Below are 13,435 nucleotides of genomic sequence, written 5' to 3'. Positions count from 1 at the left end.
AAGGTTATAGCACAAACTCCTACATGTACAGTATACATGTTATGTTTACAGGACCCCTTTGAAAATGGGATTGTGCATAAATGTAATCCTGTCGTCACAATCTCAAAGAAAATAAAGAAATGCATGCATGATGGAGTTAAGGTTTGTGTGACGTCTTACCTATTGGGCACAGACGTCAGTTCAACATCTAGTTTTGATTTACATTTGGTTGAGATCTCAACTAACGTGAATTCAACGGGAAATCAACAAACAATTCACCATGTCATTGGATTTAGGTTCATAGTTGGGTGAAATAAAATACGAAAGGCCCTTACGTTGATGATTTTTTGCAAATCCAATTAGTTTTCCACATTATCGCATTGTTTTTTTGTGTTGAAATGACGTGGAAATAACATTAATTCAACCAGTTTTTGCCCAGTGGGTAGTTTTTAGTATTTTATGAGGATCCCCATTAGATACTGCTAACGCGGCAGCTACTCTTCCTGGGGTCCACACAAAACATAAAACATGTCATAATACATAACATTAATAGACACGTACATCACAAGGACAGAACTACATACATTTAAAATAAGTACACATGCTTTCATACATGTTTGCTTTCATAATCATGTGATTCATAGACAGGTCTGTGGATGTTTCTGTTTCAGACTTGCGACAAAACCTTTCTGCTAGAGTGAGGAGGACTGTCAAGCAGCCATCTGATTTGGTCAAGTCTGAAGCACTTTGTCACAAATGTTGTATCAAAGACTATATGAATACAATTGATTGATTGAACCTAAAAACAATTGTAATTCTCTGCCAGCATAGTGCCATGTAGGCTGATTTATTTATTTTTATTTAACCAGGTAAGTTGACTGCAAGAACCCATTCTCATTTAGAGCAACAACCTGGGGAATAGTTACAGGGGAGATGAATGAGCCAATTGGAAGCTGGGGATGATTAGGTGGCCATGATGGTATGAGGGCCAGATTGGAAATTTAGCCAAGACACCACCAGGGTTAACACCCCTACTCTTACAATAAGTGCCATGGGATATTTAGTGACCACAGAGAATCAACAGACGGCACCTTACACAGGGCGATGTCCGCAATCACTGCCCTGGGGCATTCGGATAAAATAAAATAAATTCAGGCCAGAGGAAAGAGTGCCTCCTACTGGCCCTCCAACATCACTTCCAGCAGCACCTGGTCTCCCATCCAGGAACAACCCTGCTTTGCTTCAAAGGCAAGCCAGCAGTGGGCTGCAGGGTGGTATGCTGCTGGCAAATGATAGAAGGGCAATGAGATAAGGGCAATGTTGAATGTCTGTAACTTCCATCATATGAAGAAGAAAGCAACAAGCTATCCGCCTCGTTATCCTCCTGTTGAAATGTTAAGCGATTAAATTAATGACCTGAATCTTCATCTCAGAGGGAGTTGAAACGGTGCGTAAAACCCATGCAAGTACAGGCATTCATGTAACATAGTGGCACACACACGCACACGCATACACTGTATCTCTCTCACACACACACGCACTTGCACAACGAATGGAATCACTGACCGAGGCACACGCGCTGAGGCTTGGATTTCACGTTTTGCCAAATGCAGTATGCTTCTAATCTGAAAGACTGTGACTTGAATCCTATCAGAGAGTCGCTTCATGGCTATTCACGTAAACCAGACAGGACACTGGCCAGAATTTTGAGTCTGAGAACAAATTAAATAGAAGAGGTTTTAGTCTAGGTTCTGGATAACGACGGGTGAATTTTTTTTTCATTAGGAACGAAAAATCTGCAACGCATCAAACGCGCATTGTCAAAGTGCACGTGCGTTTTTTTTTACACTACAGTATAACAAGAAGGAACGTTGTAGCAATTTCCCAATTGCGGAAGTTCAAAGCAACTATTCTTTGCAAGGGGTCCTACAAGTACGTATTATTTCAACATGTTTGTAGTACTAGATTCCCATGATCTGGACCTCCTTTAGAATTGTAGAGATCTGTGCAGTGAAGTAGCCTAGTTTTGTGTGTGTGAACCTTTTCCCCCTTCTTATTGGAGTATTTCAAACTAGCATAGACCCTGGCCTGTGGTTGACACTCTTCTTTTACCAATGATGTCAAATCTCGGATTTTAAGATTTTCAGAGAATGTTAAATGATCGATGGACAATCATGAACAGTGTGTCAGAACTCGAAGATGGACAACAGCATAAATCTCAGGTAGGCATTGCATGCTGTACAGACTCATTCATTGATCTGCTCTGCTCAAAAACAAAAACCCCAGGTGTAAAGCCTGCAGGTACCATAACGTATTTAATAAAATAGTATGGCTCATAATAATGCAAAACTATTGCACATAATTACACATAGAAATGTAATGCACATTTATTTCGTGAGAACTAAATGTGCCTTTTTAGGGAAAGCCTGTACCTATATTTATTAATTGTTTTGACATTACAATTATGCTAATATGATGTGAATCATACACATTTAGTTTTAATAGTATATTATTTACTGGTAAATCCATAAATTGTTATTGAATTGCTTGAGTTGATGATGATTTCTAATTGACAAGTCCTGTCTAGCTTTGGGATTTTTCCTTAGTTTGGTGTTTTTTAAAATGGAAATATTGTTAATTCATTTACAATTTGTGCATCTATAGGAACATGAGCCTTTCAGTTGTCCAGCTGAAAATTTGCTTTTTTAAATTATATTTTTGTATAAATGAATATCAAGGTAAAAATAAAGGGCACATACTGTAAAGTGGAGGAGACTGATGTGATCCACATTGAACCGTTTCTTATCTCACCTATTAACTGTATAACACTCACTGCAAATGAGTGAGGACACTTCTATGGTAGTTAATCATCTCAGTGGAGAGATGGCATTGTGAAATGGCATGCATAGTAGGCTAAGGTTGTCCAATAGTATTTGTTTATGTAGCTTGGTGTCTGAGATGATACGTTTTGGCATGATACTCTCTTCTGGCTGTGTATTAGAGAACAGCATAACGGGTCTTGTTACTGATGGAGCTTCTGTAGGAAACCTGTGTTTTTCTGCTTTTTGTTCAGTTGAAAGCCTGTATTTCTGGCCACAGGTGGACCAGGTGATCAGAACTTTAGCAGCTGCTTATCACAGGTGGACAACCACCAATGCATGTTTTTCTCTCATTATCATAATGAGTATGATGTAGACTTTAAGTTCACACACACACACAGAGAGAGCTGTCTCCATGAAAGCCCAATGTGTTTCCGAAATCCCCCTGATTAGCGTTGAATAAGCGCTTCATTGCTCCCATATGGACCAGCTATCATTGACATGTTTGTTACAGTTGCATCATCAACACTGTTTAATGACTATCTCTGCTTCGTTAAGTATTTCAACTGACCAAACCCCAATCTTAATTTTTGTCCTTCACTCATGCGACACAATACAAATTGATTTATGTATCATCCTTTCTTTGAAACCAGTTAGGGATTCATTGGCTGCTTTGACTGGTGTTTCTCAATATAATCTCAATTAACCCAGAACTATAGTCTTGCGTAATAGGTCTGCTTCCCAATTAAGTTATGCGTCCATACATGTTAAAGGAGAAGTTAGCTTTTTTACAACCAAATCTCTATTTTTGATGTAAATGGCATGTTATAGAAAGGTCCAGACACTTTTTTTGCTATTTCACTTTTATTTATTTTTATTTACCCCAACCAGCGATTCACTTCCTCATCCGGCAGTACGGGGGCTCTGAAAAACCACCCAAATGCTCCCACTATAGTGATGCAGGTCTTTAGATGTTGTACACATTAAATTGTGTCATTCCGAACTTTAACCGCAACGTTATATTCCATTTTGTGCAACTCAAACTGTTTCCCCTATCCAGCTGTTCCATTCTCTGTGCAGCCTGCTGCTAGAATGGACATAGCGGTATCACTCGAGTCGCAACAAAATGGAATATAACGTTGCAGATAAAGTTCGGAATGACACAATTTCATGTGTACAACATCTAAAGACCTGCATCACTCTACTGAGAGCTTGTCCGTTTCTAAAAGGACATATTTGGGTGTTTTTGGAGCTGCACAACGAGGATGAGGAAGTGAATGGCTGGTTGGGGTAAGTTTCTTTTAGAAAAGCATCTGGACCCTTCCAAAGCATGCCATTTACATCAAAAATTGGTTGTAAAAAAAGCCACATTTCCCTTTAAGAGAAGCAATTACAGGCCCAGTGCAGTCAAAAACGTGATTGTCCTGTGTTTTATATATATGTGACTCGTTTCAGGAAACTAGGCGTACGTTTTTTGGCAGAAATGCCTTCTGGAACGTGAACTTTCATGTGCCTTCATAACAAACTTGTATGCCATCTGTAAATACGAATACAATTGTTAAATTACGAGCCTAGTTGGTTTAGCCATGAAAAAAGACAGCAACCTTCCCGCTACCCATGATTGCCTGAGATAATGAGTGGGCTGGACATGCCGAGAGATGAATTCGGATTGGTCTGCCATGTAGCGCGCTTCAGTCTATAACATGAGCTGGTCAGTATGTGTAGGTAATCCTATGCCAACTGCCGATAAACCCCACTGAAGAAGAAGTGTAGGTAATCCTTTCTTACTTAGCTTTTTTGAAAGATATCACGTAGTAGAACTGCATAAGTGTTGCTCTCCACTTTCTGGAGGATCGAGTTTTGAACTCAATGGAAATAGAGTATGATAGCTAAGGAGATGGAGAAAATTCTGGCGTTTGATTGCAAATATGCAGACGGAGTCGAAAAGAGAACCCACAGAAGGCTGTTGTATAAAACACCTGTCTCCGGATTACATCTTCAAACTAATGGCAAAAATGGCATCCGTGACAGAGAGGGAGAAGCGTCCATCCATGTATATGGGTAAGAGAGTCTAGCTAGCTACATTTTCAGATATTACACTTTTCTAATTTTGTCCCGCGACCGGGAGACCCATGGGGCGGCGCACAATTGGCCCAGCGTCGTCCAGGGTAGGGGAGGGAATGGCCGGCAGGGATGTACAGTGGGGGAAAAAAGTATTTAGTCAGCCACCAATTGTGCAATTTCTCCCACTTAAAAAGATGAGAGAGGCCTGTAATTTTCATCATAGGTACACGTCAACTATGACAGACAAATTGAGAGAAAAAAATCCAGAAAATCACATTGTAGGATTTTTTATGAATTTATTTGCAAATTATGGTGGAAAATAAGTATTTGGTCACCTACAAACAAGCAAGATTTCTGGCTCTCACAGACCTGTAACTTCTTCTTTAAGAGGCTCCTCTGTCCTCCACTCGATACCTGTATTAATGGCACCTGTTTGAACTTGTTATCAGTATAAAAGACACCTGTCCACAACCTCAAACAGTCACACTCCAAACTCCACTATGGCCAAGACCAAAGAGCTGTCAAAGGACAACAGAAACAAAATTGTAGACCTACACCAGGCTGGGAAGACTGAATCTGCAATAGGTAAGCAGCTTGGTTTGAAGAAATCAACTGTGGGAGCAATTATTAGGAAATGGAAGACATACAAGACCACTGATAATCTCCCTCGATCTGGGGCTCCACGCAAGATCTCACCCCGTGGGGTCAAAATGATCACAAGAACGGTGAGCAAAAATCCCAGAACCACACGGGGGGACCTAGTGAATGACCTGCAGAGAGCTGGGACCAAAGTAACAAAGCCTACCATCAGTAACACACTACGCCGCCAGGGACTCAAATCCTGCAGTGCCAGACGTGTCCCCCTGCTTAAGCCAGTACATGTCCAGGCCCGTCTGAAGTTTGCTAGAGTGCATTTGGATGATCCAGAAGAGGATTGGGAGAATGTCATATGGTCAGATGAAACCAAAATATAACTATTTGGTAAAAACTCAACTCGTCGTGTTTGGAGGACAAAGAATGCTGAGTTGCATTCAAAGAACACCATACCTACTGTGAAGCATGGGGGTGGAAACATCATGCTTTGGGGCTGTTTTTCTGCAAAGGGACCAGGACGACTGATCCGTGTAAAGGAAAGAATGAATGGGGCCATTTATCGTGAGATTTTGAGTGAAAACCTCCTTCCATCAGCAAGGGCATTGAAGATGAAACGTGGCTGGGTCTTTCAGCATGACAATGATCCCAAACACACCGCCCGGGCAACGAAGGAGTGGCTTCGTAAGAAGCATTTCAAGGTCCTGGAGTGGCCTAGCCAGTCTCCAGATCTCAACCCCATAGAAAATCTTTGGAGGGAGTTGAAAGTCCGTGTTGCCCACCGACAGCCCCAAAACATCACTGCTCTAGAGGAGATCTGCATGGAGGAATGGGGCAAAATACCAGCAACAGTGTGTGAAAACCTTGTGAAGACTTACAGAAAACGTTTGACCTGTGTCATTGCCAACAAAGGGTATATAACAAAGTATTGAGAAACTTTTGTCATTGACCAAATACTTATTTTCCACCATAATTTGCAAATAAATTCATAAAAAATCCTATAATGTGATTTTCTGGATTTGTTTTTCTCAATTTGTCTGTCATAGTTGACGTGTACCTATGATGAAAATTACAGGCCTCTCTCATCTTTTTAAGTGGGAGAACTTGCACAATTGGTGGCTGACTAAATACTTTTTTTCCCCACTGTAGCTCAGTTGGTAGAGCATGGCGTTTGTAACGCCAGGGTTGTGTGTTCGATTCCCACAGGGGGCCAGTATGAAAAAATTAATAAAGTCGCTCTGGATAAGAGCGTCTGCTAAATGACTAAAATGTTAAAAATGTGTCACTATGTGCTGGTTGTCATCTCGACAGTGGGAAGGCGTTTCACCTGTGTTGGCCCAGGTGCTTTTAAGAGTGTCTGGTCCAGTGCTCCAATTGTATTTTTTATTCTTCTTTTTTATTCTCCTTTTTTTTCACAAACATTCCTTTATCTGATCTTCCCTGATTTTAATTTTGCTCCACCTTTTTGGTTCGCTTCCTGTCTTTAATTTTGGTGTGGGTTTTTCTGTTGTTTGTCTCTTCTTGCTCAAATTTAGTGGGTGCTCATGGTGGGTGTCTTTTAGGTTCCAGTTGTTGTTGCTAGTCAACTTTCAGTGGACACCCCCTTGAGTGTCTTTCAGGACCCCTCCTAAAACCCCACCTGTTTCGTTTTGGTTGTTGTCAGTGACTCTTTGTTATTTCCCCTCTCTGTTTGAGTGACAATGTTTAGTTTTCTTGCTGGGGAACGTAACAAAATGGGGGCTCGTCCAGGATATTGTTTCCCATGAGTATGGTAGTCGCTCTAGTCACCTACTCTGAAGCTCTGCTGTGCCCAGATATTTGAGTGTTCAAAATAAACTTTTGTGGTAGAGTTTCTGTCACTGATATCCACCTTGAGGGGTTATAAGATTGGTGGAATCATTTGAAAGTTGCATAAATGCACAGGCTTATAAAATTAAAGCCATAGACTAAGTTGGAAGCATTTGTTGAAAACCCTACATGAGAGATGCTAGTTAAATGTAAAAAGGCGAATCTGCTCGTCATTGCAAAGCATTATGACATCAAAGTGGCATCTGGCGATCCAAAAGCAGTAGCCAAAGAGTTGATCGGTACTGTTTTGGTGGAGGAGGAAATCCTCTCGGAGAGAGAGGCTGATGAAAAGGGTGCTACGGGTAGAGTACATCCCGTAAACATGCAAGGAAGGGAGTTAGAACTAAAGGCAAAGTTGGAGCAACAAAAATGTGAGCTTGAAAAACATAAATTACAGCTTGAGCACAAGGAAAGGGAAAGAGAACATGCAGGTTGACTAGAACAAGAAGAACGTGCGCATGCCCATCGATTTAAAAGAGATGGAGCTGGAAGCGCGACAAAGGGAGATAGATTTGGAAGCACTCCGAATCCAGTCAGGCCATCCTGCACCATCAATAGAGTTTGATCTTGGTCAAAACAGCCGACTTGTTCCGCCTTTCAACGAAAGGAGGTGGATGTATACTTTACTCTGTTTGAGCGGATTGCCACATTCCTAAAATGGCAGCGAGAAATTTGGTCACTGCTCCTCCAAAGTGTTCTTATGGGAAAAGTTTAAAGTGTACCCCGCTTTATCTCTTGACCAGAGTTCAGATTATGACACTGTTACAGCTGCTCTCCTTCAGGCTTATGAGTTGGTCCCAGAGGCATACAGACAACAGTTCTGTAAATTATGAAAGACAGAATCACAAAGACATGTTGAGTTCGCCAAGGGAACAAGCATGTCTTTTGACCGGTGGTGTGGTTCTCAAGAGGTCAAGGACCTTGAGGAGTTAAAGTCCTTCAGGAAAATGTTGCTACCTACATTTATGAGCACAAGGATCTCACCTTCACAAACAAAGCACCCAGTAGTTATCCCTACGCAAAAAGCAATCCAGAGAAGTCCCCTCCTACTGTGAGGTTTCAGTCCTTTTTCTACAGTGCCCACAGATAATAATAATAATAATAATAATAATAATAATAATATGCCATTTAGCAGACGCTTTTATCCGTATATGCCAGTTTGTCATTACTGCCGTGAGAAAGGACACAGTCTCTCAGTGTCCTAAGTTGAAACAGAAAAATGAGAGGGAGAAAAAGTAGTTTTTTCTTGTGGGAGCACTCCAGCCCATTAAGTCTCTGGTTGGGACTGGTGTATCTTCTAAACAAGATTTTGGATCAGATGTGTATGAACGCTTTGTTTCAGACAGATTCGTGTCTCTGCAGAGTGGCGATGCTGTTAAGCAGCCGATGAAAATACTGCGAGACACTGGGGCAGCCCAGTCCTTAATTTTGGAGGGTGTTTTTCCTTTGACTGACACTTCAGCAACTGGTTACAGTGTGTTAGTACAAGGCGTGGCGATAGGTTGCATGGAAGTTCCTTTGTATAATGTGGAGGATTTTGATGAAGTTCGTGTGGGTTACTTTGACAGTAATGGTGTTCTAATGAGGGAAAGGTGTTCTCAATTATTATGATTCATCCTATACTGTCCTTAACATCAATACCCCTTAGCAACAGATGTGGGATACATACACACACTCTCCCATCCCCCAAAAACAACCAGAAGCTCAGATATTCAACAGTTGTTCCATCCCCGAGCCCAACTCAAGAGAAGACTTGATGTACGAATACGTATACAGTTGTAGCTGTTTGAGAATGCATGCAAAATTGAGCAAGAATGGGGAGATTTGCTTAACCAATGTCAAGTCCTAGCTGATAGAGCTCAGATACACCCCTTTCCCCTGAAACACACACACTCTGGTCCCCCGTTGTGACCATTTCCCCAAGCATCTCTAAGCAGTGAGACCTTTTGATTATTTTGTGCCGGCAGAGCCACAATAATTTACCCCCTCTCTGATTGTCCGATTGGTTACTGCAGCTATTGTTGCCAGCACTGCAACTACTTGGGTGGGGGTCTCCACCGGAATTCCCACCGGCTAGGTACAAAGTCATCAAGGTTCTCATTAGCAGCTTTGAGAAAATCCTTGTATATTATGCTCACCCACCCGGGGGCTTTGGCTTTGTTGGACCTACCCAGCCAGGCAGGCTCAGACTCTTGAGGGGGCGGTGCTGCTTTAGTGGGTCTCTGACCGCATTTATCTTTCGGTCTTGGCTGCATATAGGCTACTTGCAGTTCCATCATGATAGGACAATAAGTAAATAGACTATATTTGTAGTTTATTTTAAAATGTATATCCCATATCTGCACAAAATTGAAAACTCTCCGTCACAAATCCTGCTCGCAGACACACATGGGCTCTGGCATTTGCAACCCTTTTCCTTTTTCACTCACTTAACTCACCACACTTTTCCAATCACAAAAACACAGACCCAATCTTCCATCACAACCACACTCCCACAACATATACATCTGCACATACCCACATACTGTGCCTTCTATGTCCTCTGTTTGCTGTGTTTATATCTCTACCATGTTGATTCCTACCTAATTTCGGGCTTTTGAGTACTTTTGTGTTCCAGTTCCTTATATTTGAAGATGTATTATTTCCATAATTGTTCTTTCTTCTAATGCTGTCTTTTATCTATTTATAAATACTATAAATAGAAAGTCAAATAGTAATTATTTTACAACATTCCCTATCTTGAATGGTATAGTGTACTTGTAGTTTATTTCTTTATCAACTGTTGTATTGTTTTCCTATTTATTTTTATTACAATCCCTACCATGGATATTATTGGCTGTTCCATTATTCGACTCCTCTATGGGAATTTTGTATTATTTAGAATAGCCATGGAGTAGTCTTGGTGTCTCAGAACAGTTGGTTATCAATGTACAGTTCATCGACTACGAGAGCTACACGTTTCCCTTTTAATCTATTCACCTTAAAGAGTGGGTACAGAACTCTGCGCCGTTCTGCAATTTCCTTCAGGAACTGATCCTTCATGCCTATTTTTGTGCCAGCGAGTCTTTTGCCCAGGCTTTTAACCATTATTTTATCCTTAAAGAATGCACATTTGTCAGTGACTCTTTGTTAGTTCCCCTTTCTGTTTGAGCGACAATTTTTGGTTTTCTTGCTGGGGAACGTAACACCTCCCCACTCCTAGACAGTCCTAGCAAAATTATTGCTTGAGAAATTTCCCTTTGCTAAGAAACTTTTTTTGTTTCTTTTTGACGATTTTAATTGAAAACAATCACAGTAAGGTACTTAATTGTTACCCAGAAATGATTTGACATTGAGATAAAAATGGCTCCATTGGACTTTTAAGAGATGCTAGAATGAGGAGTGAAACCGGAACGAGGAGCTCCACCCTCTCTCTTTGCAAGGTATGGGCAAGTCTATGGGCTGAATGTCCCCTCCCCTTCCGAAATTCAAAAGATACGAACACCTGCGAAACTGTGATTTGTCCAAATAACTGGAACTACTGCTGTGTGTTATCCTACGTATTCCATTCAGTCCCGACAGATTATTCGGTTAACACGCAGAATCTGTCCACAATAAATTATTAGCAATAAAACATCCTCCCGTACCGGAGAGACCGAAGTCCCCGTGGGACCAATACAACTACCAGCACTCATCTAGTGGAAAGAAAGAGAGGTGTACCGAGGTAGAACACTAAGACACGCACAGGGAAATGCACATAATATGATGGATGTGTTTGGGGATCTCTTGCTCTTGGTGGCGCATGCTTTTTCTGCAGAGTGTAACAGATGGCCCTGGCCCAATAAGTTGTGTACCTGTGAAAGAGGTTGGAATAAGGCTTGCTGTAGTCCAGGGGGACGTTGAACTGGTTAGGCGGGGAAGAACCTCTTCTTGACAAATCACAATGTGCAGCCAGGGAGAGGTAGGTCAGTCTCATCCATCTGTGCTACCACCTCTGTATGTCTTCTAGTTCGAAACATGTAATACAGGGGACTAGTATTTACACAACACTAACTACGTTTCCATCCAGTCATTTCATGCGGATGAATTACCTGACGCATGAAAAAAGTCACGACTGGGCTGATGGAAATATGAAATGCCGGTACAATTTTATAAATGCTTACAGACAATTTGTTTGTTCGACATGGTGGGATTTGTTTGTGTCGTTAAAATGCATTATGCGAGAAATGGCGGTGGAAACGCCTTTATGCGCAAATATTGATATAATAACCATTGCATTGAAGTATACTTGGAGTCACGTGATGATATGTTGTGTGGTTTCCCACTACAACTTGGGAAAGCATGCAGTTTATTAGTATACAGATTAAATACATTATGATGAACTTCACAGGGTGGTGAAAGTGCACTGAGCTTGATGCTCCTTTCCAATATATAGCGAGGGTCTTATTCTGGTGACATGATGATTGATGCTTGGCTGCCGTTTGACAAATAAAAAAAATACAGCTCTTATCCATAATAATCTCATAATGTAGATAGCCTACCCACACTGTATCTGCAAGCTGTTGGCTATAGTACATGTGCGAAGACCAGAGTGGGCACATTTTCTATATAGCGCAACAGTTTGTGACAAAACCATCAGTAGAGTTGAAAATGCGATGGAAACCCATTTAACTTGTATTTTGTTATTAGGTACATGGGAATTTAATGGCAACATTTATTTTTCTGGGCACTATGACATCACACACAGCCTTTTATCCGCAAAAAGTATGTTTGCTGGAAAAATCTCCAATGGGAAAATGCATGAAAATGTCTCAAATTGAATGGAAACCTACCTAATGTCTTAGAGTGTGCAGTTATGCGTAACAGATTTTGGAATGCTGTTCCTTTCATTCAAGGTTTACAAAATGCCATAATCTAATTCCCCCATCAATCTCCCTATGCCTATCCACTATGTACATTTACTGGCTGCAAGTCAATGAAGGACTTTCTGGGCTCATTGAAACTGGGTCAGAATGTCTTCCTGCCTATCTTGTAGACTGGTGTTGGGAGGACCACTGGCAGAAGTCTTGAATAGACCTCGAAGGGATGTCACTTTAACGCTGGTCTGACCAATTGAACCCATGCATCAAGATTGATTTGATTACGTGGACTGAGATATTTTCTGGGTTGCCTCTGAGAATAACAATGACGTATACACTGACATGGTGACTGAGTTTATCAGGAAGTGTATAGGGGATGTTGTTCCCACCTACCCAAACCAAAAACCTTGGATAGATGGCAGCATTTGCGCAAAACTGAAAGCACGAACCACCGCATTTAACCATGGCAAGGTGACTGGGAATATGGTTGAATACAAACAGTGCAGTTTTTGCCCTCGGTAAGGCAATCAAACAGGCAAAACGTCATTACAGAGACAAAGTGGAGTCCCAATTCAACTGCTCAGACACGAGATGTATGTAGGAGGTACTCCAGACAATCACAGAGTACAAAGGGAAAACCAGCCATGTCGCGGACACCAACGTCTCGCTCCCGGACAAGCTAAACACCTTCTTCGCCCACTTTGAGGATAACACAGTGCAAACGAAGCGGGCCGCTCCCGATTACTGTCGAAGTGGCCCGACGTGAGTAAGACATTTAAGCGTGTTAACCCTCGCAAGGCTGCGGCCTAGACAGCATCCTTAGCCACGTCCTCAGAGCATGCGCAGACCAGCTTGCTGGAGTGTTTACGGACATATTCAATTTCTCCCTATCCCAGTCTGCTGTCCCCACTTGCTTCAAGATGTCCACCATTGTTCCTGTACCCAAGAAAGCAAAGGTAACTGAACTGAATGACTATCGCGCTGTAGCACTCATTTCTGTCATCATGAAGTGCTTTGAGAGGCTAGTTAAGGATCATATCACCTCCACCTTACCTGACACCCTAGACCCACTTCAATTTGCATACCGCCCCAATAGATCCACAGATGATGCAATCGCCATCGCACTGCACACTGCCCTATCCCATCTGGACAAGAGGAATACCTACACTATATGTAAGAATGCTGAATACAGCTCAGCCTTCAACACCATAGAACCCCTCACCTTCAACACTATAGTACCCTCCAAGCTCATCATTAAGCTTGGGGATCTGGGTCTGAACCCCGCCCTGTGCAACT

The 13,435-nt window shown here is 41.7% G+C and overlaps 1 protein-coding gene across 2 annotated transcripts in view; it reads left to right on the top strand.

Moving 5' to 3' along the window:
• The first annotated feature begins 1,249 nt into the window (after window positions 1–1,249).
• LOC121550950 (fibrinogen C domain-containing protein 1-like) overlaps window positions 1,250–13,435 on the top strand; it is a 188,879-nt gene continuing 176,693 nt past the window's right edge. The window contains exons 1-2 of one of the 2 annotated variants that reach the window (XM_041863415.2): window positions 1,250–1,911; window positions 2,119–2,201. In XM_041863415.2, coding sequence (XP_041719349.1) covers window positions 2,130–2,201 — 72 coding nt within the window. In that variant the 5' untranslated portion in view covers window positions 1,250–1,911; window positions 2,119–2,129. Of the gene's footprint in view, window positions 2,202–13,435 lie in introns of both variants that reach the window. The other variant, XM_045226822.1, reaches the window with a different exon arrangement.

The sequence above is a fragment of the Coregonus clupeaformis genome, chromosome 18 (genome assembly GCF_020615455.1).
Source record: "Coregonus clupeaformis isolate EN_2021a chromosome 18, ASM2061545v1, whole genome shotgun sequence".
NCBI lineage: Eukaryota > Metazoa > Chordata > Actinopteri > Salmoniformes > Salmonidae > Coregonus > Coregonus clupeaformis.
Note: the sequence above shows the minus strand (reverse complement) of the source record. Positions and strands in the feature narration are given on the sequence as shown.